At 55.6% G+C, this 27,361-nt stretch overlaps 2 protein-coding genes, 1 long non-coding RNA gene and 1 other non-coding gene across 4 annotated transcripts in view; all 4 read right to left on the reverse strand.

The window, feature by feature from the left end:
* Positions 1-1,524: 1,524 nt before the first annotated feature.
* On the reverse strand, positions 1,525-8,006 carry RCC1 (regulator of chromosome condensation 1). Its single transcript, XM_051637860.1, has 10 exons — positions 7,983-8,006; positions 7,261-7,345; positions 6,961-7,148; positions 5,951-6,130; positions 5,770-5,866; positions 5,128-5,250; positions 4,825-4,980; positions 4,340-4,459; positions 3,360-3,512; positions 1,525-2,815 (listed from the first exon to the last, which is right to left on the reverse strand). Exons 2-10 carry the CDS (start codon positions 7,331-7,333, stop codon positions 2,640-2,642), a joined length of 1,266 nt encoding a protein of 421 aa, XP_051493820.1. The 5' UTR covers positions 7,334-7,345; positions 7,983-8,006; the 3' UTR covers positions 1,525-2,639.
* Positions 8,007-9,450: 1,444 nt separating this feature from the next.
* LOC127393138 (uncharacterized) lies at positions 9,451-11,376 on the reverse strand. The gene is made up of 4 exons (XR_007891395.1): positions 11,358-11,376; positions 11,102-11,150; positions 10,614-10,657; positions 9,451-10,000 (listed from the first exon to the last, which is right to left on the reverse strand). It is a non-coding gene; the product is annotated as an uncharacterized LOC127393138 (long non-coding RNA).
* On the reverse strand, positions 10,796-11,000 carry LOC127393322 (small nucleolar RNA SNORA73 family). Its single transcript, XR_007891434.1, has one exon. It is a non-coding gene; the product is annotated as a small nucleolar RNA SNORA73 family (small nucleolar RNA).
* A 1,450-nt stretch (positions 11,377-12,826) lies between the features above and the next one.
* Positions 12,827-27,361, reverse strand: part of PHACTR4 (phosphatase and actin regulator 4) — a 68,655-nt gene continuing 54,120 nt past the window's right edge. The window contains 12 exon segments of the mRNA XM_051637812.1: positions 12,827-13,705; positions 14,376-14,452; positions 15,743-15,880; positions 16,612-16,673; positions 17,674-17,729; positions 18,298-18,448; positions 18,879-19,102; positions 20,180-20,301; positions 20,303-20,760; positions 24,092-24,451; positions 24,580-24,744; positions 26,964-27,044. Of these exon segments, the coding sequence (XP_051493772.1) occupies positions 13,690-13,705; positions 14,376-14,452; positions 15,743-15,880; positions 16,612-16,673; positions 17,674-17,729; positions 18,298-18,448; positions 18,879-19,102; positions 20,180-20,301; positions 20,303-20,760; positions 24,092-24,451; positions 24,580-24,744; positions 26,964-27,044 (1,910 nt within the window). The 3' untranslated portion in view covers positions 12,827-13,689.

Below are 27,361 nucleotides of genomic sequence, written 5' to 3' on the forward strand. Positions count from 1 at the left end.
CAAGGGGATGTTTTCCCCAAGGAAACCTCCTCAAGGATAGGAGGAATTCCAACCCATTTGGGAATGAGGGGGGTTTGGTTTCCCAGATGCAGGAGACAGAGGAATTACATCAGCCCTGGGGGGGACAAGGCTGAAAGGTGCCACCAACCTGGTCCTGCTCATCTCAGCTCTGACAGAGCCACCCTGAGTGCTCAGGGACACAGCAAGACACCTCCCAGCTGTGCCAGTGGGATCAGCTGTGGGTCTGGAGGCCCAAATGGGCCAGGAACAGGGGTCCCACAGGGGCAGGGAAGGTCCCACGGGGACAGGGATGGTTCCATCCCTTTCCCCCTCCCCCAGCACCTTCTCCTGCTGCCATCCCGTGGCCATGTCCCACAGCTGCACACACACACACACAGGGCAGGGCTGGAGACCACAGCAGCACCCAAAGGTGGTGCCACACCCCGACATAGCTGGCACCCATCCCAACCTGTCCCCAAGTGCCACAGCCACCAAGGACTGGCCCCTCACCATGGTGGCCACATAGAGTGCAAGGTTCTGTACCTGGGTCAGGGCAATGCCAAGCACAAATTCATGCTGGGTGGAGAATGGATTGAAAGCAGCCCTGAAGAGAAGGACATGGGGATGATGGTGGATGAGAAGCTCAACATGACCCAGCACCGTGTGCTGGAACCAGAACCCACCCATGTCCTGGGCTGCATCCCCAGCAGCGTGGGCAGCAGGGCCAGGGAGGGGATTGTCCCCTCTGCTCTGCTCTGGGGAGACCTCCTGGAGAGCTGTGTCCAGCTCTGGAGCCCCCAACACAGGAAGGACATGGAGCTGCTGGAGAGAGTCCAGAGGAGGCCACAGAGATGGTCCAAGGGCTGGAGCAGCTCTGCTCTGGAGACAGGCTGGGAGAGTTGGGGTGTTCAGCCTGGAGAAGAGAAGGCTCCAGGGAGACCTTAGAGCACCTTCCAGTGCCTGCAGGGGCTCCAGGAAAGCTGGGGAGGGACTTGGGACAAGGGCAGGGAGGGAGACGACAAGGGGGATGGATTAAAACTGGAAGAGGGGAGATGGAGGTTGGACATGAGGAGGAAATTCTTGGGTGTGAGGGTGGTGAGAGCCTGGCCCAGGTTGCCCAGGGAAGCTGTGGCTGCCCCATCCCTGGCAGTGTTGAAGGGCAGGTTGGATGGGGCTTGGAGCAGCCTGGGCTGGTGGGAGGTGTCCCTGCCCATGCAGGGGGTTGGATCTAGATGATCTTTGAGGTCCCTTCCCACCCAAACCAGTCTGGGATTCTCTGATCCACGGGGGGGGGAAGGGCTGCCCACCCCTCCAAACCACAGGATCAATCCCGGGATTTATCAAAACTTGGTTTATTCCAAACATTAAAAGATGACAGCTTATTTTTTTTCCCCTCTCTTCCTCCATCAAATCAACCAAAATACATTTTCCTTTTTAAAAAAGACCTATTCAGAGCCACTGTACAAGCCCCAGCCCCTCACCCCCCCTGCACACACACACACACAACCCCCACCCCCTTCCCTGTTTCCCCCTATTGCTCGAACTTAACAAATTAAAATTTTCATCTTCCCAAACCCCCTCCTCAGTCCAGGTACCTGGGAGGCAGCCAGGGAAGAAGATGGGAAAGGCCAGGCACAGGGAGCAAAACCAACTGGTTCCAGATTGGAGGCAACTGGAAAGAGGTGGGAGTCCTGTTGTTTCCAGATGGATAAACTGGGTTTTGGTTCTGTCTCCTCGGCGAGGTCCCAATAGCAAATGAAGCTCCATCCTCAGCAAAGGGAACAGAAATGAATGAAAACAACCAAGTCCTCACCCACAGGATGGGATTTTGTTGGGTTTCTCAAGGGAATGGGACTGCAAGAAGCTGTGCTGGAGGTGGCTGCTCCAAGGCAGGAGGGAACAGGTCCTCCTGCTCCCTGGGGGATTTTGGCTCAGATCCATCAGTGGGGATGGGGGGAGGCAGGAGATTCCCTTCTCCAGCAGCCACATCTGTGGGTCAGGTATTGTCCCCCTCACATGTCCAGTGATTCCCCCTCACGTGTCCAGTGACTGCCCCTCACAGGCAGCATCTCCCACCACAGCCACCAAGAGGAGCGTTAGGTCCTCTCCAGGAGTGTGTCTGCTTGGACACAGATCCCACCTGGAGGGAACCCAGAGAGGTTCAGGGGGTGGAAGCAGACGAATCCAAGTTGGAAAGATGTTCAGGTTATGGGAATGGAGGAGCACCCAGAGATGGAGAACATGGAGACCTCAAAGCCTGATGCCCAAACCCTTTTGTGCAGTGAAGAACAAAGCCCTCAGCTTTGCCAGGCCAAGGAAATATGAAATAAACCAAACAATGAAGAAGTGGAAAACCCCTCCAGGCACAGCACTGGGATCAGTTTAGGACCAAGCCAACCTGGGAGGGCCAAGAGAGCACCAGGCACCACGGGAAGACAGACACAAGCTTGCAGGGAGCAACCCTGGAGAGTCCCTGCTCCAGCCACGCAGCCGCCACCGGGCCCGGCTCCGGGAGCTTCCCACTCTCCCCACAGCCATTCCTGGGAGAGCAGAGCTGGAAACTGGTGGTGGAAGGTGGGGGAGGGGAAGGGGTGTGTGCACGGGTCCTGCATCCCACTGGGCTCGGCTGTGCTGCTTCATCAACTCTGCTCCTTGTCCCTGACCAGCAGCACCGTGTGTTGGCCGCCGCTGGACACCGCCAGGACCAGCCGGTTCTCCAGCTGCTTCCCCGTCATCTCCACAGGGCTCAGGACGTCCTCATCCTCTCCTGTGCCCAGCTGGTAGTTGGTGCCCATGCCCCAGGCAAACGCTCGTCCTACAATGGAGGTGGTACATGTTTTGACCTCCAAATGGCTTCAGGATGGGGTGGGGAAGGGGAAAACCCAAGGGGACTTCACACCCGGGGGCAGGGGTTGAGCCATGGGTGCCCAGAGATGGGAGACAGGAGGAAGAGGAGCAACTCCAAGAGGCCTTTCACCACATTTCCAAGGCAGCCTTTTGCCCCCCCCCAGGGGGTGGGGAACCAGACAAACCCTCCTCCCCACAGCCATGAGCTGCACAAGCATCACAGCACCTGAGGTCAGGGTGTGGAGAAGGGACCAGCAGGACAACGACCCCCCCTCCCCAGGGTCACCACCCTGTTAGGAGCCCTGCCCAAGACCTGCCAAAATATTTGAGCAGCTGCTGCCCCACTTCCCCCAGGCCAGAAGATCAATCAGGTCCTGGCTCCAGTCCTGACCCAGCCATGAAGCTGTGTGGGACCAGTCAGATCCAGGGGGCGGGGCCGGGATAGATGGACGAAGGGTGGGGAGGGGACAGAGGGTGACATTCCCAAGCCCAGGGTGGCCCCTGGCACTCACCATCGCTGCTGACTGCGTATCCCACCGATGCTCCGCAGGCCACCGAGCTGATGCTGGGGAGCTCCGGGATGAGGGTGGGCGTGCTCTTCTCCTCTGCCCCCGCCCCCAGCCCCAGCCGGCCGTACTCTGCCCTCCCCAGGCTGTAGGCTTTACCTGCAGCACCACAGAGACACGGGAGAGGTGACACCAGGGGACAAACAACAGCCATAGATCCCAGTCAGACCCTCTGGGCCCAGGCTGACTCCTGGAGGAGCATCGTCCGTCCCTGCTGCACCCAAGCAGGAGGTGCAGGGTGGGATGGACAGCCCTGAGCTCCCCCAAAATCAAGAGGCTGGAGCAGACAAGAGTTCATAGCACCAGTGAGGTTGGAAAAGGCAGATACGGTCACAGGATCATGGAATCTTTTGGGTTGGAAAAGCACTTTAAGATCCCCAAGTCCAACCCTTCCCTCAGCCCTGCCCAGGCCACCCCTGCCCCGTGTCCCTCAGCACCATCTCCAGGGCTTGGAAACCCCTCCAGGGATGGGGACTCCACATGCCCTGGGCAGCCTGTCCCAGTGCTTGACCACTCCTTCAGTGAATTGTTCCCAATGTCCAATCTCAGCCTCCCCTGGTGCAACTTGAGGCTGTTTCCTCTTGTTCTAGCCCTTGTTGCTTGCAAGAAGAGTTCGACCCCCCCTGGCTCCAACCTCCTCTCAGGCAGCTGCAGAGCCACAAGGTCTCCCCTCACCTCCTTGGCTCCAGGCTGGACACCCCCAGCTCCCTCAGAAGACCTGTTCTCCAGACCCTGTCCCAGCACCATTCACTGTGATCCTCCCTGCTGCAAATCCAGACCATCCCTTATTGCCTTCAACACCGAGGACTTAGAGGGCTCCAGCACATCACCCTCACCCCAACACCTCTCCAGTTGGGACCAGGGCTGTACCAGTGCCCCCCACCCTCTTCCTGTGACCCCCACCCACCCCTCAGGCCAGCACTCACCCTCTGAGTCGACGCACAACGTGTGGTGCTGCCCACCAGAAAACCCGACCCAGGACTTAGTGGAGTTCTTGAAGCACGTCAGGTTCTGGGGGGAGAAGCAGGACTCGGTGCCCTGGGTCCCTGCAGGGTGGGACGCACAAACCCAGGCAGATCAGCTCCCTGTGCACCAAGAGCCCAGGCCAGGCACAGGGCCCTGAGCCATCCCCCCTGGGGGCTCACCCCACCAAGGACCAGCACAGCCCCCCCCCCAAATTTCTGCTCAAACCCTCTGGCTGCAGGAGCTGGGAGCCAAACCCAGAACCACACAGGGTGAGCCTCACCCCCCTCAACTTAATTTCCAGCTCCAGTGTGTCCAGTGGGTGCTTGTTCCAGGTCTGGGGTGCCCAGCAGTGTCCCCCCACCAGCCCAGGGGCACCACGGGATGGGGAAGTCCACAGCCAGACCAAAGCAGGCAGGAGATGTGGAGGGATATAAGTGATGCTCACCCAGCTGGTGGTAGTTGGAGAGGCCAAATCCATAGATGTGTCCCTCCTGGGTGACAGCAAAGGTGACATAAGCCCCACAGAAGGCGTCCTGGAAACGGACTTTGCTTCTGTTGCCTTTGCCTCTGACTGGGACGCGCTGGGGAACCAGCAGGCGCTCTGGGGACAGGAGAGAAGATGTCACACAGGGTCTGTGGATGGACACCCTTTCCATCCCCTCCTTGGCTCCAGCTCCTGGGAAGCCCCACAAGGGAGCAGCAGGAGAGGGGCCCTACCCAGCACCCTCCCAGCTCCACAGCCACTCACGCAGCCCCTTCCTTCCCCCGCGGTTGGTGAAAAGCGCCGGCACCCGGCCCAGCTGGCCCTGCTCGCCACAGCCACACGTGAACAGGTCACCATCCACTGTCAGCATCACCAAGTGGTCATTCCCTGGGAGGAGAAAGGGGAGAGGAGTGAAGCAGGTCCCCAGACATCCCAGGAATTCAGCAGGGGGCTGCGATCCCATGTTTAAGGCCAGTCTTCTAGAATTCATAAAATCACAGACTGGTTTGGGTTGGAAGGGACCTAAAGATCATCCAGTCCCACCCCCTGCATGGGCAGGGACACCTCCCACCAGCCCAGGTTGCTCCAAGCCCCATCCAACCTGCCCTTCAACACTGCCAGGGATGGGGCAGCCACAGCTTCCCTGGGCAACCTGGGCCAGGCTCTCACCACCCTCACACCCAAGAATTTCCTCCTCATCTCCAACCTCCATCTCCCTCTTCCACTTTTAATCCACCCTCCTTGTCCTCTCCCTCCCTGCCCTTGTCCCAAGCCCCTCCCCAGCTTTCCTGGAGCCCCTTCAGGCCCTGGAAGGTGCTCTAAGGTCTCCCTGGAGCCTTCTCTTCTCCAGGCTGAACACCCCAACTCTCCCAGCCTGTCCCACACACACTCCAGGACCTTGCCCACCTGAGACAATTTTAACAACAGGTGCACTGAGCTGGAGCAGCACAGGAACAGAGCTTGTCTTCATGGGCTCCACCAAACCAATCACCCCATTGTTGTCCTGGTGGAGACACAGACACGGGAACATTAGTCACAGGAACAACAACCATCAGCAGAGCTTCCAGCATCTGAGGAACCCACGTACCCGGAAAGAGCCCCAGACAAACACCCTGCCATCCTCTGTCAGTGCAGCAGTGTGACTGTCCCCTGCAGAGACCTGCAGCACCTTCTCCTGCAGCTCCACCAGCCCCGGGGTGGTCTCTGAGCCTTCTGCTGAGGTGTCACGCCCAAGGGCGCCCTCATCGTTGCAGCCAAAGGTGTAGATCTGCAGGCAGAGAGAGATGGTCAGGATGGGACCCAGAGGGACAACAGATGGAGTGTGGGGACAGAGACCCACCATGCTGAGTTATCCCTTTGACCTCCTAAAACGTTGTGGTCCATGGCATGGAGACCACACTGATCCCTGGAGCGGGGGTGAGTGATGGGTCTGGGCAGAGCAGGAGTCACAGAACCACAGAATTGTCCCAGTAGGAAAAGACCTCCAAGTTCAAGGGCAGGTTGGATGGGGCTTGGAGCAACCTGGGCTGGTGGGAGGTGTCCCTGCCCAGGCAGGGGGGTTGGATCTAGATGATCTTGAAGGTCCCTTCACAGCCAAACCATTCCATGATTCTGTGATCACAGATTCCAACCATCCCCTCAGGGTGGGGAACAACACAACCCAACCCAAACACCACCAACCAAACCAACAATAATACCCACAACCACCCAGCCATAAAACCAACACCACACAACAACCCCTCATGCCCACTGAAGGGCCACACCTCTACATTTTCCTAAGATCTCCTGACCCCTCTTCCAGCAAAGAAACTCATCCCAATATTCAGTCTAAACCTCCCCTGGCACAACTTGAGGCCATGTCCTCTGGTCCTGTAGTTATTCACTTGGGAGAAGGGGCCAAAACCCACCTCCCTACGACCTCCTTTCAGGCAGTTGTAGAGAGTGATGAGGTCTCCCCTCAGCCTCTTCTTCTGCAAAACTAAACCATCCCATTTCCTCACAGGATTCAGCCCTTCCCTGCTGCAGGACACATCCCAGATCCTGCAGGGAAGCACAGCTCAGCCTCCCCCTGGGCTGCCCTCTCCACCCAGCACTCACCTTTCCTGTCTGGCTGAGACACACCGTGTGCATCCCTCCAGCTTCCACCTGCACCATCATCTCTGGCAGTGGCACCAGGGCTGGTTTCTTCCTCTCCATCACGTCCTCCCCCAGCCCCAACTGACCAACATCTCCCTGCCCCAGGGTGAGCACCAGGCCAGGCTGTGTCCGGTGGGAAGGGTGGCAGACTTGGGGGGGGAAGAGAAAAATAAGAGATATAACACACAGGAGGAACCAGAACTCCCTTCCAGCTGCTCCCTGGGAACTGTGAGGGAAGACTCCCTGGGATTTTTTTCTTACCTTTAACCTTCTTCCTTCCAGGAGATTCATCTTCTGGCACCAGGCTCTTCTTGGCAGGGCGTTTCCCTGGCATAGTGTCTCAGATCTAAACACCAAAGACAGCCCGTCAGGGGGGACCCCGGGGGCTCTGCTGGGCACTCACTGCGTCCTTGGGGGTGTCAGGGGTGTCAGGGGTCACCTGGTTGGGGGCTGTTCCTCCCCCCTCTCGCTTTAATATCACCATGGATCTCCCGAGGTGACCGAGTTAGGATTTGAGCACCCACCTCCTCTCACACTTTGGAAAGCGGGCGGGGTTTTCTGGGGGGTTTTACCCACTCTCAGCAGAACTGAGCCCCCCCCCCAAAAAAAAAAAAAAACAAACCCCACGGGGTCGGGACAGCCCGGGCGGTGGGAGCTCAGGCACAGCACGGAGGGGGCTCAACCCCCCTCAAAGCCGAGACCCACGCAGGAGCACGGTCCCGCGAGGTGAGGGGTGGCGAGGAAACCCCCCCCCAGCTCCCCGGCCTCCCCCCCCCCCCCCCCGGCTGTTTGAATTCCCCGCCCCACGTGGGGCCGCGCAGGCCCGCGGCCGGGCCCAGCCTTTCCTCTCCCTGCCCGCAGCTCGCCGTGGCGGCCGGACACACCGGGGACGAGCCGGGACCCCCCTCATTGCCCCAACCCCCCCGCCCCGCTCCCCGCTCCCCCCGTCCCGCCGCCCCCCCAGGCCCAGGCCGCGCTCCCACCTCCGCTCCCCGCCGGCCTCGCTCCCACACTGCGCATGCGCGGGGCGGCGGCGGGAGAGAAGGGCGCAGCTCCGCGGGGAACAGCGCCCCCTGGCGGCCGGAGGCTGCGCCACTGGTGGGGGGGGGGCAGTGACAAACCTCTCTGGAAATGCCCTAAAATAACTCAATTTTCCATCAATTTCTGTTAATCACACCGAAATGAATGGCCTTCGCCTCACCAGCCGGCACGGCGGAGCAGCCCGGGTGTAAAATAAGGTGAACGCGTTTGTATTTTCCGCCCAGTAGCTCGAGAACAGGCTGCTGTCAGGAGCTGTGAGTGTCAGGCACCGCCCCGCCTGTGCTAATTAATTTCCCTCATCAGGCTCCGCCAGTCCCTGTTTCAGTTCAGTCCTGAGGAATGAGTTATTGGCACCGTGACCCTTGGGGAGCAGTGGGCCCAGAAGACACCAGCCCTGCTCCCCCTACCCGGGACAGTCCCTACTTCATGGGTTAGCTCCACTCGTTCCTATGGAAACCAACCCCCCCGGATGTTCTGGACCAGCCTCATTCCAGCAGATCCTGCATAAATGCAACCCCAGCACATCGATGAATGATTGCAGATACGTGCTGGAGCTCCGGAGGAGGAAGGGAATTCACTCCCTGAACGCTTTCCCTCTGGATTTTAAGGGCAGGATATCCAGCCAACTCCTTGGAGTGGCAGTGGATAACCCATGCTTGGACCTTTTATCTGGGTAAGATTTCCACACAAACTGCAGATGACATCAGCATTGCTCCCCTTTTGCGGGTCACAGAATCCCAGATGGGTTTGGAAGGGACCTCAAAGATCACCCAGTCCCAACCCCTGCATGGGCAGGGACACCTCCCACCAGCCCAGGTTGCTCCAAGCCCCATCCAACCTGCCCTTCAACACTGCCAGGGATGGGGCAGCCACAGCTTCCCTGGGCAACCTGGGCCAGGCTCTCACCACCCTCACACCCAAGAATTTCCTCCTCATGTCCAACCTCCATCTCCCCTCTGCCAGTTTTCATCCATCCCCCTTGTCCTCTCCCTCCCTGCCCTTGTCCCAAGCCCCTCCCCAGCTTTCCTGGAGCCCCTTCAGGCCCTGGAAGGTGCTCTAAGGTCTCCCTGGAGCCTTCTCTTCTCCAGGCTGAACACCCCAACTCTCCCAGCCTGCTCCAGCCCTCTGACCTCCCCCCTTGTCCCAAGCCCCTCCCCAACGTTCCTGGAGCCCCTTTATTTAACGAGGACTTGCCACACCCCACCCCCCCACACCCAAGCAGACACGAACCATCACCAGTTCAGCCGTTAACCACCTTTATCTACACGAGATGATCAAAAAACCTACTGAAGGACTCCCCCACTCCTAACCCAGCCCCAACAGCCATGCTGACACCAAGTCAGGGGCACCAACAGTGACATCTATTTCCCCCCCCCCCAATTCCAGGACAATCAATCACTCACAACAAAATACACACCAAGCAACAGAAGTTTTATTTTGTTCTCTACCACAGGTTTACAACCAAACAACATTCCAAGGCCTCATTTCAGGTAACACGGATTCCCAAATCACTACTCCTGCACCCACATCCAATCACCCACCCATCCAGGATTTATTTTCCATGGAATTCCCTTGCCAGGCTCAAGCTGCATCAGGTCCAACCCTGCCTTCCCCAGCAGCTGACAGAGGGTAAGACTGTTGGGTCCACAGGCCAGCAAGTCTGAATCCAGAAAGCACCTGGCTCCTTTGTCTTATTCCCCTCCCTACTCCCTAGGTTTCTAGATCCCAAAATCCAGCAGCTGTGTGCCTGGAAGGTTTTCTCACACAGTCAGTCCCCAGCATGAAGCATGGGCCACCAAACACAGGCATCTGCTGCCTCCAGCTCCTCCTGGTCACTTGATGACACTCTGACCTTTACCCATGAGCTTTATTGATCACTTGGGGCTGGTGCTCTCAATATACTCACCCTCTCCCACTAGACACGTGGAATTTATGCTTTCATTATCTCAGCCATCAGTGCCTGCAAACAATTTAGAATAAAGTAAGGTTATTATTTGGCAAGAAACACCTAACCCCTTCACTACAGGATGACCAGGTAACACCCGAGCACATTCCCAATCCTAAGGAACAACACGTGCTTATCCCAGGGCTCCAACCACACACGTTTATGACACATTCTCTGCAAGGAATAAAAAAATCTGCTCTAGGACCAACTAACACGAAAACTGGGTGATTACTGGAGTTCGAAGCAGAACCCTGATGACTTTTCACTGTTTGTTTCTGTTCTTTTCTCAGTTCCCATCTTACACAAGTAAATCCTCAAGCTAACCGAATATTTAAGGCGAGTCCAACAAAATCTTACATGCCAGGAAATGCTTTAAGATTTCACTTAGAATCACAGAATGGTTTGGGTTTTAACAGTGAAGATGACCTATTCTCCCCCCGGATGAGCAGGGACACCTCCCACCAGACCAGGTTGTTAACCTCTTTTAAAGTCTGTATTTAATTTCTTAAAGCCGATTCAACCCCGTTTCCTTAAGCCGCTCAGAAACTGGTTTAAATAAAGTATAAATGATTACAAGAATCATTTAACTACGCAGACAAAGCAACTGTATCGAAGCAGTATTACTTACATTCCACATCAGTGCTTCATTCACTTTGATTTTCAAGTTTAGGGCTAGAAACAGTAAAGAAAAGTATTTTAAGTGATTGTTTAGTTTCTCCTGTTCCGTTTCTCCTTCTCCCTTTCTCCCTTCCCCGCCCCCCAGCCACCACGTGCCTTCCCTCCCCCCCTCCCGCAGCCTTTCGGAGGCAGAGCTGTTTCCTGCATGGTTTATCTCCTCCGTCACAGCCCGAGGGCTCGGAGAAGCAGTAGGAATATGCAGGCTGCAGGCTCGAGGCCCGGCTTGTTCTCCAACGTCGTGGAAAGGGACCATACGTCTCAGGCCCGAGGGCCTACGCTCCCATGCGCCACACGGACAGAGCCGAGAGAGAGCGACTTCTCCGGGTATCCACGTCGGGTGGAGGTTTTAAAGCCATTTCACCTCCAAATCCACACTTTTAATTTTTTTCCTCCCCAAGCTAGAGCTCGCAGACGGGAACCCACGAGCGATATACTCACGTCGGCAGCGAACTGGAGGAGGCTGGGCGGGAGCGGGAGTCAGTCAAACCTGAGGGAAGAGAAGGAGGAGGTGAGGAGCGCTGAGGTAATCGAGGCCCTCAGCATCAAGCCAAGGCCGCTCGCTGCCTCGTGTCAGCATAGAAAACAGAGAGGCAGAACTACAGCCGGCCTCAAGCCGCGTGGCCCTTCATGGCCGCAGCGTGAGCACACCAGAGCCGGTGAAAAGAAAGGAGAAAGAGGAGGAGAGAGAACTGACCTGCTCCCGGTGCCCGCCGCGAGGAAAGAGAGCGAGGGGCGCCCGCCCGCGGTATTTATAGAGCGAGCGGGGGCGGGGCTAGGGGCGCATGCGCGTTATCGCGGCTGGCGGGGCGGGACCAGCCGCGCATGCGCAGTGGGAGGGAGGGGCGGTGGCTCTTGAGCCGCGGGAAGGCGGGAAAGGGGCGAGGGGGGGGGGGGGGGGGGCGGGGGAGGGCATGGCGTGAGGGGAGGGGATGAGGGCATGGCGCTGAGGGGAGACCGTGAGGGGAGAGCATGGCGCTGAGGGGAGGGGATGAGGGGAGAGCATGGCGCTGAGGGGAGAGCGTGAGGGGAGGGCATGGCGCTGAGGGGACACCGTGAGGGGAAGAGCATGGCGCTGAGGGGAAGAGCATGGCGTTGAGGGGAGGGGATGAGGGGATGGCGCTGAGGGGATGGGGAACCAGCGCCCCGCTGCCCGCCCGGCCCTGCCTCCCGCGAGGGGGGACCCGCCGCGCTCCTGCTGGGCAGGGGCAGAATCTGAGCCCCCTCCCCACCCTCTGCCTGCCCCCCCCCCCAGGCGTTCACCGCAGGGCCGCACCACCAGATTCATTCGTTTTTTTTTTAAAAAAAAAAGTCCTAAAATACTTTTATTCAATAATTAAAATCTGTTGATGAGGAGACTGATATACAATGCAACGATTTAGTCTACAGGCGTTCTGTACAGGGGGGAGGCTGTGAGGAGGGAAGGCCCGGCTGGCTCCTGGGGTGACAGCATCCCTGGGGTGACAGCATCCCGGGGTGACAGCATCCCTGGGGTGACAGCATCCCTGGGGGTGACAGCATCCCTGGGGGTGACAGCATCCCTGGGGTGACAGCATCCCGGGGGTGACAGCATCCCTGGGGGTGACAGCATCCCTGGGGTGACAGCATCCCTGGGGTGACAGCATCCCGGGGTGACAGCATCCCTGGGGTGACAGCATCCCGGGGTGACAGCATCCCTGGGGGTGACAGCATCCCTGGGGTGACAGCAGCCCTAGGGGTGACAGCATCCAGGGGTGACAGCAGCCCTGGGGTGACAGCAGCCTTGGGGTGACAGCATCCAGGGGTGACAGCAGCCCCGGTGTTGGCACAGCATGGAGGGACCAGTGGCACAGCCAGGCCCACCCCGAGACACGACAGAGACAGGTTTGTGAACAAGGCAAGTCCTGCTTTGCACTCCCACACCCTCCTCACCCCACCCTTCTCAAGTGGCATCTCACACCTGGGTTAGGTGGCCAACAACCCACCTTCAGGAAGAACCAAGACAAAATCATTCTCCGAAGAGAAAGAATATCTTAAGGTCACTTTTAAAAACCTCTTCTTCCCCTCCCACCCACCCACCCAGCGAAACTATCAAGTTTCCAGTAGGTTGAGCTGTAAAAATGAGAAAAGGCAAGTTTCACTCTGATTTGGGAAAGTGAAAAAAACAAACACCATGGGAGAGGAAGCCACAATAAAAAGACATGATGACTCTTCCAGCTTCCCCAAGTTAACAAGTTTTTAAAAGGCAACAGTCGTTTTCCTGGTTCTGCAATTTGTTAAACAAGCCTGGATATCCCAAGACAAGACCTGTTAACATCACAGCAAGTGTGAGACAGTGGGGAGGGAATGTTTTGTACAGTTAAAAGTTGTGGGTTTTGTCCTTTTTTTTGGTCTTTTTTCCTTTTTTTTTTTTTTTTACAAAAAGATGCAGCATATGTTAATATCTATACAATTCCCTTCCAGGGCAACAAACCGTTGGTCAGTAGTGATTCAGGACATGACAGAAACACAATGAAAACCAAAGAGAATTCCAAGTCCCACGTCAGTTGTGTGCCAGGTCAGCATCTGAGCAAGGTTCTCTGCACACAACTAACACACACACGTGCTTCCTAGCACGTCCACTCTCCATCCCTCAGCTTGCCAACACCAGAGCTGCCTTTTTTTTTTTTTTCCACCCCTTCCTCCTGGTAAAGAGGAGGAAAGGGAGTTGCACCCCAAAAAGGAGTATTTACAGCTGAGAACTGGGCCTGTCCAGGCTGAGAAAGGGAGTTGGGGAATGACCCGTGGACACGTGCCTGGTGTCCTGGCAGAGGAGTATTGCTGAGCCACACGAGGTATAGTGTTCAGTTCCAGCCTGATGGCACTCGAGACATGTTTGTTCCAGTGAAATGCTACATTCAGACAGGATCCCCCTTCCCTGGCCAAAAGCCCTTTTCCTGGAGATGTTTTTGAAGGCAAATCTTGGAAGGTTTCACCCTCGTTCTATTGCCTGAGAGAGGGAGGCAGAGAACTTCTGGTCCTCTCGGGTCTCTTGCTCCCTTCTTGGAGGGTTATGGTCGATGGTACCTGAAAGTCAAGTGAAGAATAACAAGTGTCACCCTTGGAACTCAGGTGAAATGGTTACCAAGGCATGACAGGCCTTGAGCAGCTTGGGCTGGTGGGAGGTGTCCCTGCTCAGAGCAGGGAGGTTGGAACCTGATGATCTTGAAGGTCCCTTCCAACCTGAACCATGATTCTATGATTCTACAGGCAGCCAAAAAAGAGAGTCAACTGAAGGATCTCTGAACTCTCAGCAAAGCTGTGAACATCAAACAATTTCAGCTCTGCCTTGGAAAGCTCTCGTGCTCTGCAAACACACAGCCTGGCCACACAGAGCAACTCTTGAAGAGGGAAAAAAGGTGTTTTGTGGCCGTGGCTTCTGCTGCAGGTGTTTCCAGCCCCAGAAGAACATGCTCCAGCTGCAAGGTCACACTGGTTCCAGACAGACCTCCCCAAAAGCCACTGGTCACTTGGGAGTGTCCAGGCTTGAAGCCCCAGTTTAGGGAAGAACAACCCACTCCATGTCTGCTGCTCCTCCAGTCACCCAGCACCACCGAGGCACAAGGGGAGATTAAATCTGCAACTGTGTCCTGGGGCATTTCTGCCCAGTTCTGATGTTGTGCCTCTCAAGATCCCCAGGCAGCACAGCTCTCCCAGCAAGGCTGGAATGCTGACATGGCAACGTGTCCTCACCCACCTGGTGAACTGCTTGCTGTCCTCGTGGACTTCCATCTCACAGCTCTTAAACTCATTCAGCTCCTTCCGGATGGCAGCCTGGGAGAAGAGGGAGAAACTCTTTATCTCCTGCTAAATGATATTTACCCTCTCTTCCACCCCAAGTGAGCTCAGACACGACAAGAAGGTGCTGTCCCTGCTCAGGGCTGATCTGTGTCACCTTCCAGAGGTGAGGTGAGGAGCTGGGAGGAGCTGAGAGGCAGGGCTGAGTCCCACAGCTCCTCTGCTACAGGAGGGAGCTCAGGCTGCAGCAGCCACCACAGCTTGTCTGCTCACACTAGGCTTGAGTTTGATGAAGTCCCCACAAATAATCAGGGAAGACAGGAACGAGCTCCTTCCCCACCAGCTTCCCCTCTGCCAGTTTTAATCCATTCCCCCTTGTCCTCTCCCTCCCTGCCCTTGTCCCAAGCCCCTCCCCAGCTTTCCTGGAGCCCCTTCAGGTCCTGGAAGGTGCTCTAAGGTCTCCCTGGAGCCTTCTCTTCTCCAGGCTGAACACCCCAACTCTCCCAGCCTGGCTCCAGAGCAGAGCTGCTCCAGCCCTTGGGTCATCTCTGTGGCCTCCTCTGGACTCTCTCCAGGAGCTTCTTATGTTGGGGGCTCCAGGACTGGACACAGCTCTCCAGTCACTGCAGAGTGGGCAGCAAGCAGGGCTGGGCACAGCACCCAGGGGTGAAGGGACTCTGGGGGTGAAGCCAAAGGAACAGAGCAACTGAGGGAACTGGGTTTGTTCAGCCTTGGGAAAGGAAGGCTCAGAGGAGACTTTATCACCATGTTCATGTACTTGAAGGGTGGCTACAGAGAAGCTGGAGAATCCCTTTTTAAAGAAGTCACATGGAAAAGACAGTGGGTGATCAGTTCAAGTTAATAGTACAAGTAAATACTTCTTGACTGTGAGGTACCAGAGCCCTGGGACCGGCTGCCCAGGGAGGCTGTGGAGTCTCCATCCCTGGAGACATTCCAGACTGATCATGTTCCTGTGGGATCTGCTCTAGGGGATCCTGCTCTGGCAGGGGGTTGGACTGGATGACCTCCAGAGGTCCCTTCCAACCCTGACACTCCGTGATACTCCTGGGGAGATTGTGATTGGACACGAGGAAAATTCTTCCCAGGGAGAACCACCAGCAGTTGGAATCATCTTCCCAGGGAAGTGGTGGATTCCCCAACACTGGACATCTTTAAGACTCAGCCGCGCAGGGCGCTGGGCCCATCCTGTCCATACCGTGCTTTTGCCAGGAAAGGCTGGACCAGATGATCCTTCAGGCCCCTTCCCACCTGGTATTCCATGATTCTATGATTCTCTGGACATCTCCTTGGCTCAGGCCCCCTTACCTTGTCAGCCGGGGTCAGCTTTGTCCACGGCTTATCCGCTCGCCGGTCGTAGTCTTGGGCATCCGTTACCTCCACGTATTCATTAAACCTCAGGATCTTCCTGGCCTGCAGCTCTGCCACTGTAGGTCTCTGGCTGAGCTGAACACCAGAGGGAAGAAGGAGGAGGAGTTTGTGCCTTGGCCACAAAGCAGGTCAGGACTCAGCAACACTGAAACCAGTTCCCTCACTGGGCCTGAACTACAAGTGCTACTGGCTCCTGCTCTCAGGGGACCAGACACTATCATCTCCTTTGGATCATGAGGCTGGGCTAAGGTGGAACCAAGGCCACACTGACCCAAGAAGAAGGAAGACTGAGGGATCTGGGAACAGTTTGGGATCAGCCACAGCAACGGTGAGCCCAGCTTGACACCCAGGCCAGCCATGGCCACGCTCCCATTCCATCCCCACGGGCCCTTGGGAAGCTTATCCCAGCCACCAGCACCAACCACAACTTGAACAGCTAAAAGCAGCTGCTGCTCTGCTTCCCCCACCCTGCTGTCACTTTGGAAAGGGATTTTTTTGGGAGCCTGGTGTGAAAGTCGTGGCCCACTGAAGCCCTGGTGTTACCACCAGCCCCAGCAACCCTTCCCAGTGCCAGCTGCCAAACTGAGTTCTCACCCAGCCCGATGCCAGCTCAGCTCTATCCCTGCCAGACACAGCTCAGCCTTGGGGACAGGCCACATGCCAGAGTCACTGCAGGCGGAGGGCACAGGGGACACTTACACAATAGCCCCGTGACTCCACCCCCAGCAGGGGAGCCGGGCTGTGCTCACAGCCACCACCATCCCCCCCAGCTCCAGATGGCCCTCCCAGCACGGGGCCAGCAGTACCTTCCTGGTCAGCCTGCGTTTGATCTCTCTCTTCTCAGCTTGTCGGTCAGCTTCGTTTTTTGCTGCCAAAAAAAAAAAAGAAGAAGAGAATACACGATTGGTTTGGTTTGTTTTCTTTCCTTTACAGGCTTTGAAAAGTGCTTTCTGGAGTTGAGTGTGGAGCTGTACCAGACTACAGATCTAGCTGAAAGCTCACCATGGTGTGTCTGCACTCCTGACAGGCACAGAGCTCTGACTGACAGGGGCAACTTGGGCCTTTACCCAGCACAGATGAGTCATTCTCTCCAGCCCTGGGCATGTTAAAAATTAATGGCCACATTGTCAAAATCCATCCAAGCCACTTCACAGATCACAGAATATCATGGAGTGGTTTGAGTTGCAAGGGATCTTAAAGATCATCCAGTCCCAACCTCCTGCATGGGCAGGGACACCTCCCACCAGCCCAGGTTGCTCCAAGCCCCATCCAACCTGCCCTTCATTTGCAGATTGTTCCTCCCAAAGCCATTATTCCTAATAGTTTAAAGAGAATAACAGCACAGATAAATATTTTAAATGGAAACTTCCTCAACTGACATTTCCCTTCCTCGAGACGTTTCTTTACAACTTTTTGCAGAGCAAATCGTGGCCAAGAGAAACACCAGAGACTGAGCAACCAACTGCTGCTTTTTGGATCATGCAAGGCCATGCTGTCATGTCTGGACCACCAATAAAAGTCCAGCCCAAACAAAAACACCTTTAACAGCCCTTGCTGGGTAACATCAGAGCCTTAACCAGCTCATGTACATCTCCCTGAGGTGTCAGGCAGGGGACAGGCAGCTTTTATACAATGTGACACTTGGAACTGTATTTCTTGGTACCACTGAGGTCTGATTTCATCCAGAGTCAGTTTCTGATGGTAACAAAGTGCTGGGAAAAATGATGTGGAACTGGTTTCCTACAGCAAGAGAACCAAAGCACAGCCCTCTGTCACTATATTTCAAGCAGATTCCAGGTAGACCTGGACTAAAATGTTATTACTAAAATGTTATTACTACTTAGGAGCACTGCAGAAGCATTACTCACGTTGAAGTATGTTCCTCTGCTCCAGTTCTTCTGCTGTGGGTCTCTGACTCAGTCGCCTGAAGAAAAAGATGATGTTTTATCTGGTCATTGATCAGCAGGGGATGAGGAATCCAGCTGCTTGGTTGCAGGGCACTGGGAAGCCTCCTGCACACCCCTCACTCACCACTGCAGACCATTCCTGCCCTGTTGTGCATTCTCCTCTACTCAAGCAGCTGCTCAGCCACAGGCACAGGTTTGGAAAGTGCTACAGCCTCTGGAAAGCTCAGAGGGAACTTTTTGGGGATCTCAAGTAGGTGGCAGAGCCTGGACTATCCTCGGCTTAACCCACCACCTAAACCATCAGCCCTCAGCCTGCATCTGTTCACCATTTGCAGCAGCTCTGTGCTCCTGGAGATCTTCCCCTCACAGTCCATTTAACACCTGGACACAGGGAATATTGCTCAACTCCAGGAGGAACTTCCAACACAACCCAGGGAGTGAAGCAACACTTTGGCTCCCAGCCTGGATCCAGCAGCAGAGCCCAGCCACCCATTCCAGCACAAGCAGCTTGGAAAAGGGAACAGCTTTGTCCAGTTTCACCCTGAGCCAACAGCCCCAACCTGACCCCCCCTCCACCCTCCCTACCTGATCAGTGTCGTCCCGATCTGCTGCCGAATTTCATTCCACTCCTCCCTGCTCTTCCGAGGGAAAACAACCTTCTCCTCCTGTGGGGTGGCCGTGCTCCCCAGCTTCATTGCCAGGGTGTCTTTCCTCTTCACCTTGTTTGCCAGTGTACCTGTGAGGAGGGAGAGCAACAGGATGGGCTGGAGACCACAGGGCCTGGGCACAACAACAGCAGCTCCCTGGCCCTGGCAGTTCTGTCCCCCCCTGGGGCTTGTTTTCCAAGCTCAGCACTCCAGCAGCAGCCAGCATTCCTGCAGGATGCCCACATGCTCACCTCATGCTCTCCCACCTCTTCAGGTGGGACAGCACAAGCTACTGGAGGAGCCATCTGCACCCAGAGGGGGTGCATCTCAGCAGATGAACACAGGTTTGGCTGTAGAGCCTTTGGAAAAGGGAGGAGGAGGACACGTGGTACCTCCTGCAAACAAGAACCAGCTGCTCTGAAGCCCTGTGTGAACTGGCTCCTCCATCCAGACCTCAGGACTGCCAGGCTCAAGTTCAGCAGAGGAATAAAAGAGGCAGCTGCAATGTCAAATCCTTACTGTTATGGCTTTCATCTTCCTCCTCATCCTCATCATCTTTGTACAGGATGGGCCCCTCCGAGTCAGAGTCGCTCATCCCTTCATCTCCCTCCTGCTCCTCAGGCAGCACCTGAGGTACCAGCTTTGGGATGATGGTGACAGATGGAACATCTCCAATATACACACGAGGGCCTGAGTTCTGCACCTCTTCCTGCTCATCTTCCTCCTCTTCCTCATCATCTGGACTAAGGAGAAGCACATTATTACATCTCTTAGCACAGGGAACTGGGGAACACCCCTGAGATCCACAGGCAGGTCTGTGGGGAGCTCAGGAACCAGAGAAGCAAGAGCAGTTCCACCATCCTGAACCATCCCCTCTCGCCAAAGCACCAGCAGCTTTGGCAGAGAAAATACCAGGGGCAGGTTCTTTACCAACAGCCCCCTCAACCCCTGCCCTGGGATTTTCAGGTTCCACTCGTCACAGAATCCCAGACTGGTGTGGGTTGGAAGGACCTTAGAGATCATCTAGATCCAACCCCTTTGCATGGGCAGGGACACCTCCCACCAGCCCAGGTTGCTTCAAGCCCCATCCAACCTGCCCTTCAACACTGCCAGGGATGGGGCAGCCACAGCTTCCCTGGGCAACCTGGGCCAGGCTCTCACCACCCTCACACTCAAGAATTTCTTCCTCATCTCCAACCTCCATCTCCCCTCTTCCAGTTTTCATCCATCCCCCTTGTCCTCTCCCTCCCTGCCCTTGTCCTTTTTATTTTTTAACCCATCACCCCATAACACAAGACAGTCCTTTTCCCACTTCTGGTTTACAAAATGAAAGGCCAAGGCTACAAATGAATTAAATCCAGGACCTTGTTCTGTCTTGGTGTGATTAGAGACAGGCCTGGATTCCTGGCATCAGCCCATGTTTGTCATCTAGAACTCACTTTCCTTTGTGAGCAATAAAATCCCAGAACCAGGGTTAATTTCTCAGGGAAGAGGCCCCAGGAGCTTAGGAGGCTGAAACACAGACTCAACCAAGAGGCAAAATGGTTTTTAGGCTGTTGCAAAAAAGAAAACAAATTAAAGAACCCAGCCCTGCCCATGACCCTCCTCACCATCACAGCCTTGAGGGCTTCAAGGGCAGGTTGGATGGGGCCTGGAGCAACCTGGGCTGGTGGGAGGTGTCCCTGCCCATGCAGGGGGTTGGGACTGGATGATTTGAAGGTCCCCTTCCAACCCAAACCATTCCATGAGTCTATGGAAACCACGGTGTGACCCCCACCCACCACTGCGAGGTGTGACCACGGAGAGGAGCTGCTACTCACACTTTGAGCATCTCGATGGTGACAGGCAGGGACCTGGTCCTGCCCAGGGTCCCACTGTCCTCTCCAAAGCCATCGTTCTCAAAGAGCAGCGAGTGAGCCCTGTGTGACCCCTCGGCAGGGGGGGGTGACAGGCAGAGGACTGGCCAGAGCCTGCTGGATCCGGATGTGCAGGGGGACCTGGGGCAGGCGGGGCAGCACGTGGGGCTCCCCAAAGCCTTGTTCTGCCATCCTCTTGGACACTTCTGAGGATCTGAAGTCTTCAGGAGGAGGAGGAGTCTCTTTGGGTAGGTCCAGGGAGCGTGGAGGGTCCAGGACAGGGGGGGGGACAGGCAGGGACATGCGTGGAGGCTCCGGGGGGATGTGTGTGGGCAGGGGTGGCGAGGGAGAGGGTGGGGGATAGGCAGGGGTGATGTGCAGGGGTGTGACTGCAGGGCGGTTGGTTGTCACTGTCCTGTCACCTGGGGGCTTGGAAGGGATGGCTGCCTCTGAGGTGCTGTTAGGCAGGAGGCCTCTCTTGGGTGGGAGAGGAGGGGAAGGCTTGGACAGGCCTGTACCACTGCTGATTGCGTGAGAAAGTTCAGCTGGAAAGAAAAAACACAAAAGCCACCGGATTTAACGAGGTGTTCTCCAGGCATCAGTGTGGAATCATAGAACCCCAGACTGGTTTGGGTGGGAAGGGACCTTAAAGATCATCCAGTCCCAACCCCCTGCATGGGCAGGGACACCTCCCACCAGCCCAGGTTGCTCCAAGCCCCATCCAACCTGCCCTTCAACACTGCCAGGGATGGGGCAGCCACAGCTTCCCTGGGCAACCTGGGCCAGGCTCTCACCACCCTCACACCCAAGAATTTCCTCCTCATGTCCAACCTCCATCTCCCCTCTTCCACTTTTAATCCATCCCCCTTGTCCTCTCCCTCCCTGCCCTTGTCCCAAGTCTCTCCCCAGCTTTCCTGGAGCCCCTTCAGGCACTGGAAGGTGCTCTAAGGTCTCCCTGGAGCCTTCTCTTCTCCAGGCTGAACACCCCAGCTCTCCCAGCCTGGCTCCAGAGCAGAGCTGCTCCAGCCCAAGGATCATCTCTGTGGCTCCTCTGGACTCTCTCCAGCAGCTCCATGTCCTTCCTGTGCTGGGGGCTCCAAACCTGGACACAGCTCTCCAGGGGGTCTCCCCAGAGCAGAGCAGAGGGGACAATCCCCTCCCTGGCCCTGCTGCCCACGCTGGTTTTGCAAGGCAAAGCCCTCAGGGCCTTGGACCGAGCAGTCTGAGCTGCTTTCCTGCTCAGACTCGGTGCCAGAAACGAGCAGGTTGTAAGCCTCTAATTTGTCCTTCCTGCAGCAAAGGTTGGACGTGGAAGAGCAGCCAGAAACAAGCAGGCAGGGAGAGATTTGTGCATCCTGCTGCTTTGGAGAGGGAGAAACAGCACCAGCCCTCGGGTGACAGCAGATGGAGCTCCCCCAGCTCAGCCAAGGAATGCAGATACGTAGGACACTTCATGGCTGTATTTCATATTTACAGCATCAGTTTGCAAGGGAATCTGAGAACTGGAGGACACACCAGACTCCAGGTGTGTTAATGGCTCCCTCCCATCATGAAAACCACTTTTTTTGGGAAGTCTCAAAGGCAAAGGTCAGAACTGCAGGAGCAACCTGCTCCCCCCTTTCCATCCTTCTACCAGACCCAGCCCAAGAACACCTCAGTGCCAGCAGCTCCTGCCCCTTCAAAGATGGGCTTCTGCTCTACTCCCTCTGTGCTCTGTCCCTGAAGCCCCCATATCACCTACAAAATAAAGAGCAAAACTTCCAAAAACATTTAAGAGCCTCGAGTCTGCACAGATTTTTTCTGCTGTTTGGGAGAGAGGGAGGAATGGGGACCACGTCTCATGGGAAATGCCCACAGGAGGCAACCTCAGGTTCCTAGGGAAGAAGTTGCAGGAGTGAAGACTGCTCTTAATTCAGGATATATTCAAGTCTCGATGGCTCCTCGGGCTTGCAAAGGTTTTGCCTACCTGGAGGAGGATCAGGTTTACTGCACATGTCACCTGGTCACAGGGGTGGCCCCAGGAGGGAGCTCGGAGGAACCCGCAGCCTCAGACACCACAAGAGGGTGCTGTGAGTGAGGAGCGTCTCACCCAGATAAGGCTGCATAGCTGGAGAGAGGTGGGCACATTTTTGGGATGTTTTGCATTTTCAGACTTTCCCCTTGTAGATTAAGGGCCAGATGGTGCAAAATACCGAGTGGCCTCAGCTCCAGTGCCCTCAGCCCCGAGGGATTCCAGTGTCTCCACAGGGGTGCTTGACTCTGGCAGTACCCAGCATGGTCACCTTGGGGTAAGATTTTGAAAGGGACCAAGTATCTGCCTGAAGGGAGAGGAGACAGGAGAGGGCTGGGTGCTGCTCTAAGCACTCCTGGGCTAACTTGTCTCCCTGCAGTGTGATAAACCCAGTGCAAGGACTCACCACATAGAATCATAGCATAGAACCATGGAATGGTTTGGGTTGGAAGGCACCTTAAAGATCATCTAGATCCAACCTCCTGCATGGGCAGGGACACCTCCCACCAGCCCAGGTTGCTCCAAGCCCCATCCAACCTGCCCTTCAACACTGCCAGGGATGGGGCAGCCACAGCTTCCCTGGGCAACCTGGGCCAGGGTCTCACCACCCTCACAGCCAAGAATTTCCTCCTCATGTCCAACCTATGTGTTCAAGGGCAGGTTGGATGGGGCTTGGAGCAACCTGGTCTAGTGGGAGGTGTCCCTGCCCATGCAGGGGGTGTAACTAGATGATCTTAAGGTCCCTTCCAACCCAAACCATTACACGATTCTATTAATGTGTGTTTGATCAACTGCTGTCTTCAGCCTCCTTTTGTTCCCCAAGCACCTCCTGCAATTAGTGCTGGGGCACTTCAAATACCATCTCTGATGTGTGCAAGCAGCTTAAAGAAAACAAGAAAGTATTTCATGGAGTGTTCAGGCATGGCCAGACTAATCGAGCTGGTCTGACATAGAGGGGTGTGTGATACCACAGCAAGGTCACTTGCAAAACCTGCTGGAGCAAGGAGCAGCCCTGAGCAGGACAGAGGTGCAGTTTGTCCTTCAGATGGTAACCTGCACACCAGCTCCACCACTGCCTCCCACACCACCCCTGGGCAACTCCACCAGTTTCTGTGAGAGCAGTGGACCTCTCTGATGGATCACCCCAGGAATGTCCCTCCTGAGCTGTCCCAGCCTCTGCTCATGCACCAGACACATCAGCAGGTGGCCTGTGAAACAGGAACAGGCATCGACTGGATGGAGGTTGTCTCAGTGAGAGGACAAGGGGGATGGATTAAAACTGGCAGAGGGGAGATGGAGGTTGGAGATGAGGAGGAAATTCTTGGGTGTGAGGGTGGTGAGAGCCTGGCCCAGGTTGCCCAGGGAAGCTGTGGCTGCCCCATCCCTGGCAGTGTTGAAGGGCAGGTTGGATGGGGCTTGGAGCAGCCTGGGCTGGTGGGAGGTGTCCCTGCCCATGCAGGGGGTTGGGACTGGATGATCTTTAAGGTCCCTTCCAACCCAAACCAGTCTGGGATTCTATGAGATTATTCCAATGTCTGACTGTCCTCATGGTGAACAATTTTCTTTGGGAGTCCAGTGGGAATTTCCTCAGGAATAACCTGTACCCATCACCCTCTGGCTTTTCCATGGGACTCCTTCTAAAAAGGCAGTCTCCATCCCCTTGGCAGCCACCCTTTATGGACTGGGACAGGGTGATAAGGTCTCCCCTGAGCCTTCTCAGGGCTGAACCAACCCAGCTCTCTCAACCTCTCCTCAACTGGCAGGTCCTTCAGTGCTCTGATCATCCCCATGGCCCTTCTCTGGACCCTCTCCAGCCTGTCCACATCCTTTTTGTGCCAATAAAACCATCAGATGGAGGCACTTACCTATGACTGAGTTGCTGTTTCTGTTGGCAGGTTTGGGAGGAGGGACAGGAGGCTGTTTGGCAGGAGCTGTGCTGGTTGTACTGGTGGGAGCAGTAGTGTTGGCACTGGCAAGAGCAGGGGGCAGAGTCCTGGGGGCTGGGGTAGGGGCAGCTGTAGAATTCACTGTCTTTGTCACGCCAGGGGCTGTGCTGGAGGGGGCAGTTCTTGCAGAGCTGCTGGAAGGTGTTGGATCCTTGGCCTGTGCTTCGTTTGCCTCCTGGGAAGTGGAGGGAGGTCTTTTTGGAGGAAGCAGAGGTTGTCTGGGAACATAGGGCTCCTGAGGTGGTTCCAGTTCAGGCCCAGAGTGGCTGCTGGAGGAGCCTGCAAGGTGAGACAGCTTGGTTTGGGACTGCAGGGCTCAGAGAGGGGTGGGAAGAACCAGGTGAGGACTCAAATCTGGTCCTGGGAGAATCTGAAGCAACCAATTTTGCACACCTCTGGTTTCTTACCCTGCCTTTTCTTTGGTTCCTCAGCTGGAACAGGCTTCCTAAGGCTGGATGGCTTTGTGTCCTCTTCCTCCTGGCTGGTCAGGTTACAAACCCCCGGACCACCAATGGGGACCGTGTGGCCATTCTTCAGGGCAGGTGGGTTCAGCTTGTCTGGTTCTTCACCATCTGCAAGGGGACAGAGGGGAGAGAAGCAAACTGAAAACACTCAGAAAGCATGAGATGGAGACACTGCTGAGCTACCATGGAGTCACAACCCGCTTCTCTCTGCCTTCTCAAACTGCTGGTCCAGAGGAAAGCACAGCAACACCAAGGAGCTGAAGCTGAGAGCCCAACAAAGCAGCACAGCACTGCATCACAGAACCCCAGAGTGCTGGGGTTGGAAGGAACCTCTGGAGATCATCCAGTCCAACCCCCTGCTAGAGCAGGATCCCCTAGAGCAGATCCCACAGGAACACATCCAGGTGGGTCTGGAATGTCTCCAGGGATGGAGACTCCACAGCCTCTCTGGGTTTTCCAGCATTTTTTTCCCTGAAGAACTTGCCTAAAAAGCTTCCCTGACCTTGCAAGAGCAGGTTTTGAAACCCCCAGCAACCACAACCCAGCACCACCATCTCATGACTGCCCCAGTATCTTAAACTCACAGAAGGGATTAAGATAATGAGCTTTCTAATCTAACCCTCTTGACAACACCAACTGCTCCCTCATTCCTGGGGCCTGCACTTTGTCCAGATTATTGCCATCTTCTGTGTCTTAAGCCAGATCAGATGACTCAAAGCAGAAAATAATTCCACCTCTTAGCCACACTTCCCTTACACCCTCACAGGCTGGAAGATCATCTCCAGCTGGAAGTTTGCTACCCAAAGCCTTTGATCTCTTCTACACTTTCAACCTGTGGCCTCACACACCTTTCTAACCTGGTGAACTCTTCCTCCAGGTCAGCATTTCCACCCTGGGGTGGTTGTAGATGACCTTTCATTACAGTGTAGCTGCAAACAACTGTGCTCAGACTTTTCCTCTCAGTTTTGCTTTCAGTGGTTTGGTCCTAACCCTACTTTTTCACTTTCACATTTCCATGTTGTGTCTTCTTTAGAAGAACTCTGAAATCTGCAGTAGGTTAAGGCTGCCTCTGCAGAACATCTTCTGAGCTGTAAGCCCAAGGCCACAGTGCCACCTGGGTGGGTGGGCTGCTCTCCCACCACCCACTTCTCTTGTACCTACAGCACCCAACATGCAGCCAGGTGGGCAGATCACAGAATCCCAGATGGGTTTGGGTTGGAAGGACCTTAGAGATCATCTAGATCCAACCCCTCTGCATGGGCAGGGACACCTCCCACCAGCCCAGGCTGCTCCAAGCCCCATCCAACCTGCCCTTCAACACTGCCAGGGATGGGGCAGCCACAGCTTCCCTGGGCAGCCTGGGCCAGGGTCTCACCACCCTCACAGCAAACAATTTCCTCCTGTCTTACAGGCATGTCCAAGCTTCATGTACTGCTCCAATACTCCTGAGCAGAAAGGACCCCTGTGGTTCACCAGCACTCACAGTGACCCACAAACTGCTGCTGGCTGCTTGGGTGCATCCATCTCAGTGTGCTTGGGCTGATCTGGCTGAGAAGTTACTTCAGCAGGATGGCCCCAACTCAGAGACATCAAGGGTGACAGAAAAGGGGACAAGGCTTCTTTAACAGCAGGGCAAGCTGGCTGAGCTCAGCCCCTGAGGGTGACAGAGCCCTGGGACAGGCTGCCCAGGGAGGCTGTGGAGTCTCCAGCCCTGGAGACATTCCCAACCCACCTAGACGTGTTCCTGTGGGATCTGCTCTAGGGGATCCTGCTCTAGCAGGGGTTGGACTAGATGATCTCCAGAGGTCCCTTCCAACCCCACCACTCTGTGATCCTGTGACTGTGACACCACACCACGAAGCATCTTCTCTATAATTCTTTGAGGAACCTCCTCTACCCAGGCAGCTCAAATGTCATCAGTCAGTTTCTTTTTCCAAGCCTAAGGCTTTCAAACGTAGCAGGTAGTTTGGAGCATGACCAGAACAAGCTGGAGTGTGACGAGGAGCTCAGCAGGATAAGACAAGGTGGCTGGAGTGGGACAGGTCCAAAAGGGACGGGATAGCAAGTGACAACAGAACACCCCTTTCCTCCTCCTGGCAGCAGAAAGAGAGATGTCCAAGCCAGACACTGTTCTTTCTTAACAACATCTCCCCAGCTGCACAGGCTGCCCTCCTTGCCAGGTGCAGATGAGAGAGATTCTTGAGCACAGAAAAGAGCCCTGAAATTTGTCTCCCAAAAGAAAGAGTAGCTCCAAGGGTGAGGTTCTGCCAGAGGAAGATCAGCTACACAGGTCACAGTCAGGAGGAGAAGTTCATTTGTAGACTCACCCTGCTCAGGGTCTTCCAACAGAACCCCTCTTTTTACCAGCTCCTCTCTTGGCTTTCGCATCGAAATCTTTCGTTCTAAAACTGACATTAAATTGAACAAAAAAAACACAGCACTCAGAAAACAGGGCAAGTCAGAAGGTCAAGAAGTCACTTTTTTTTTTTTTTAATTTTAAAGGGATCCACTGGAGGAAAGAAAAGGGCTTCAGATTTCACTGGTTTGGAAGGGATTAAGAGGAGGGAGGAGGGCCTGCAGGTTCAGACCTGCACTTCACAGCAGCAGGGTGGAGCAAACCCTCCCTCCCCAGAGCTGCTTGGGGAGGTTCCTTCCCAGAAAGGAATTTGTTTGTCTCAAACTCCTGCTCCATGGCCAGGTGTTCCTGGAGAGACTGCAGGTGCCA

Source organism: Apus apus, chromosome 21 (genome assembly GCF_020740795.1).
Source record: "Apus apus isolate bApuApu2 chromosome 21, bApuApu2.pri.cur, whole genome shotgun sequence".
In the NCBI taxonomy this organism is placed as follows: Eukaryota; Metazoa; Chordata; class Aves; order Apodiformes; family Apodidae; genus Apus; species Apus apus.

Coding starts and splice junctions, on each gene's coding strand:
- RCC1 (XM_051637860.1), bottom strand. CDS start 7,333: ATGCCAGGGAAACGCCCTGCCAAGAAGAGCCTGGTGCCAGAAGATGAA. Junction 4,460..4,824: donor CTCCAACTACCACCAGCTGG/GTGAGCATCACT, acceptor CCCACCCTGCAG/GGACCCAGGGCACCGAGTCC. Junction 2,816..3,359: donor ATACGCAGTCAGCAGCGATG/GTGAGTGCCAGG, acceptor CCTCCATTGTAG/GACGAGCGTTTGCCTGGGGC.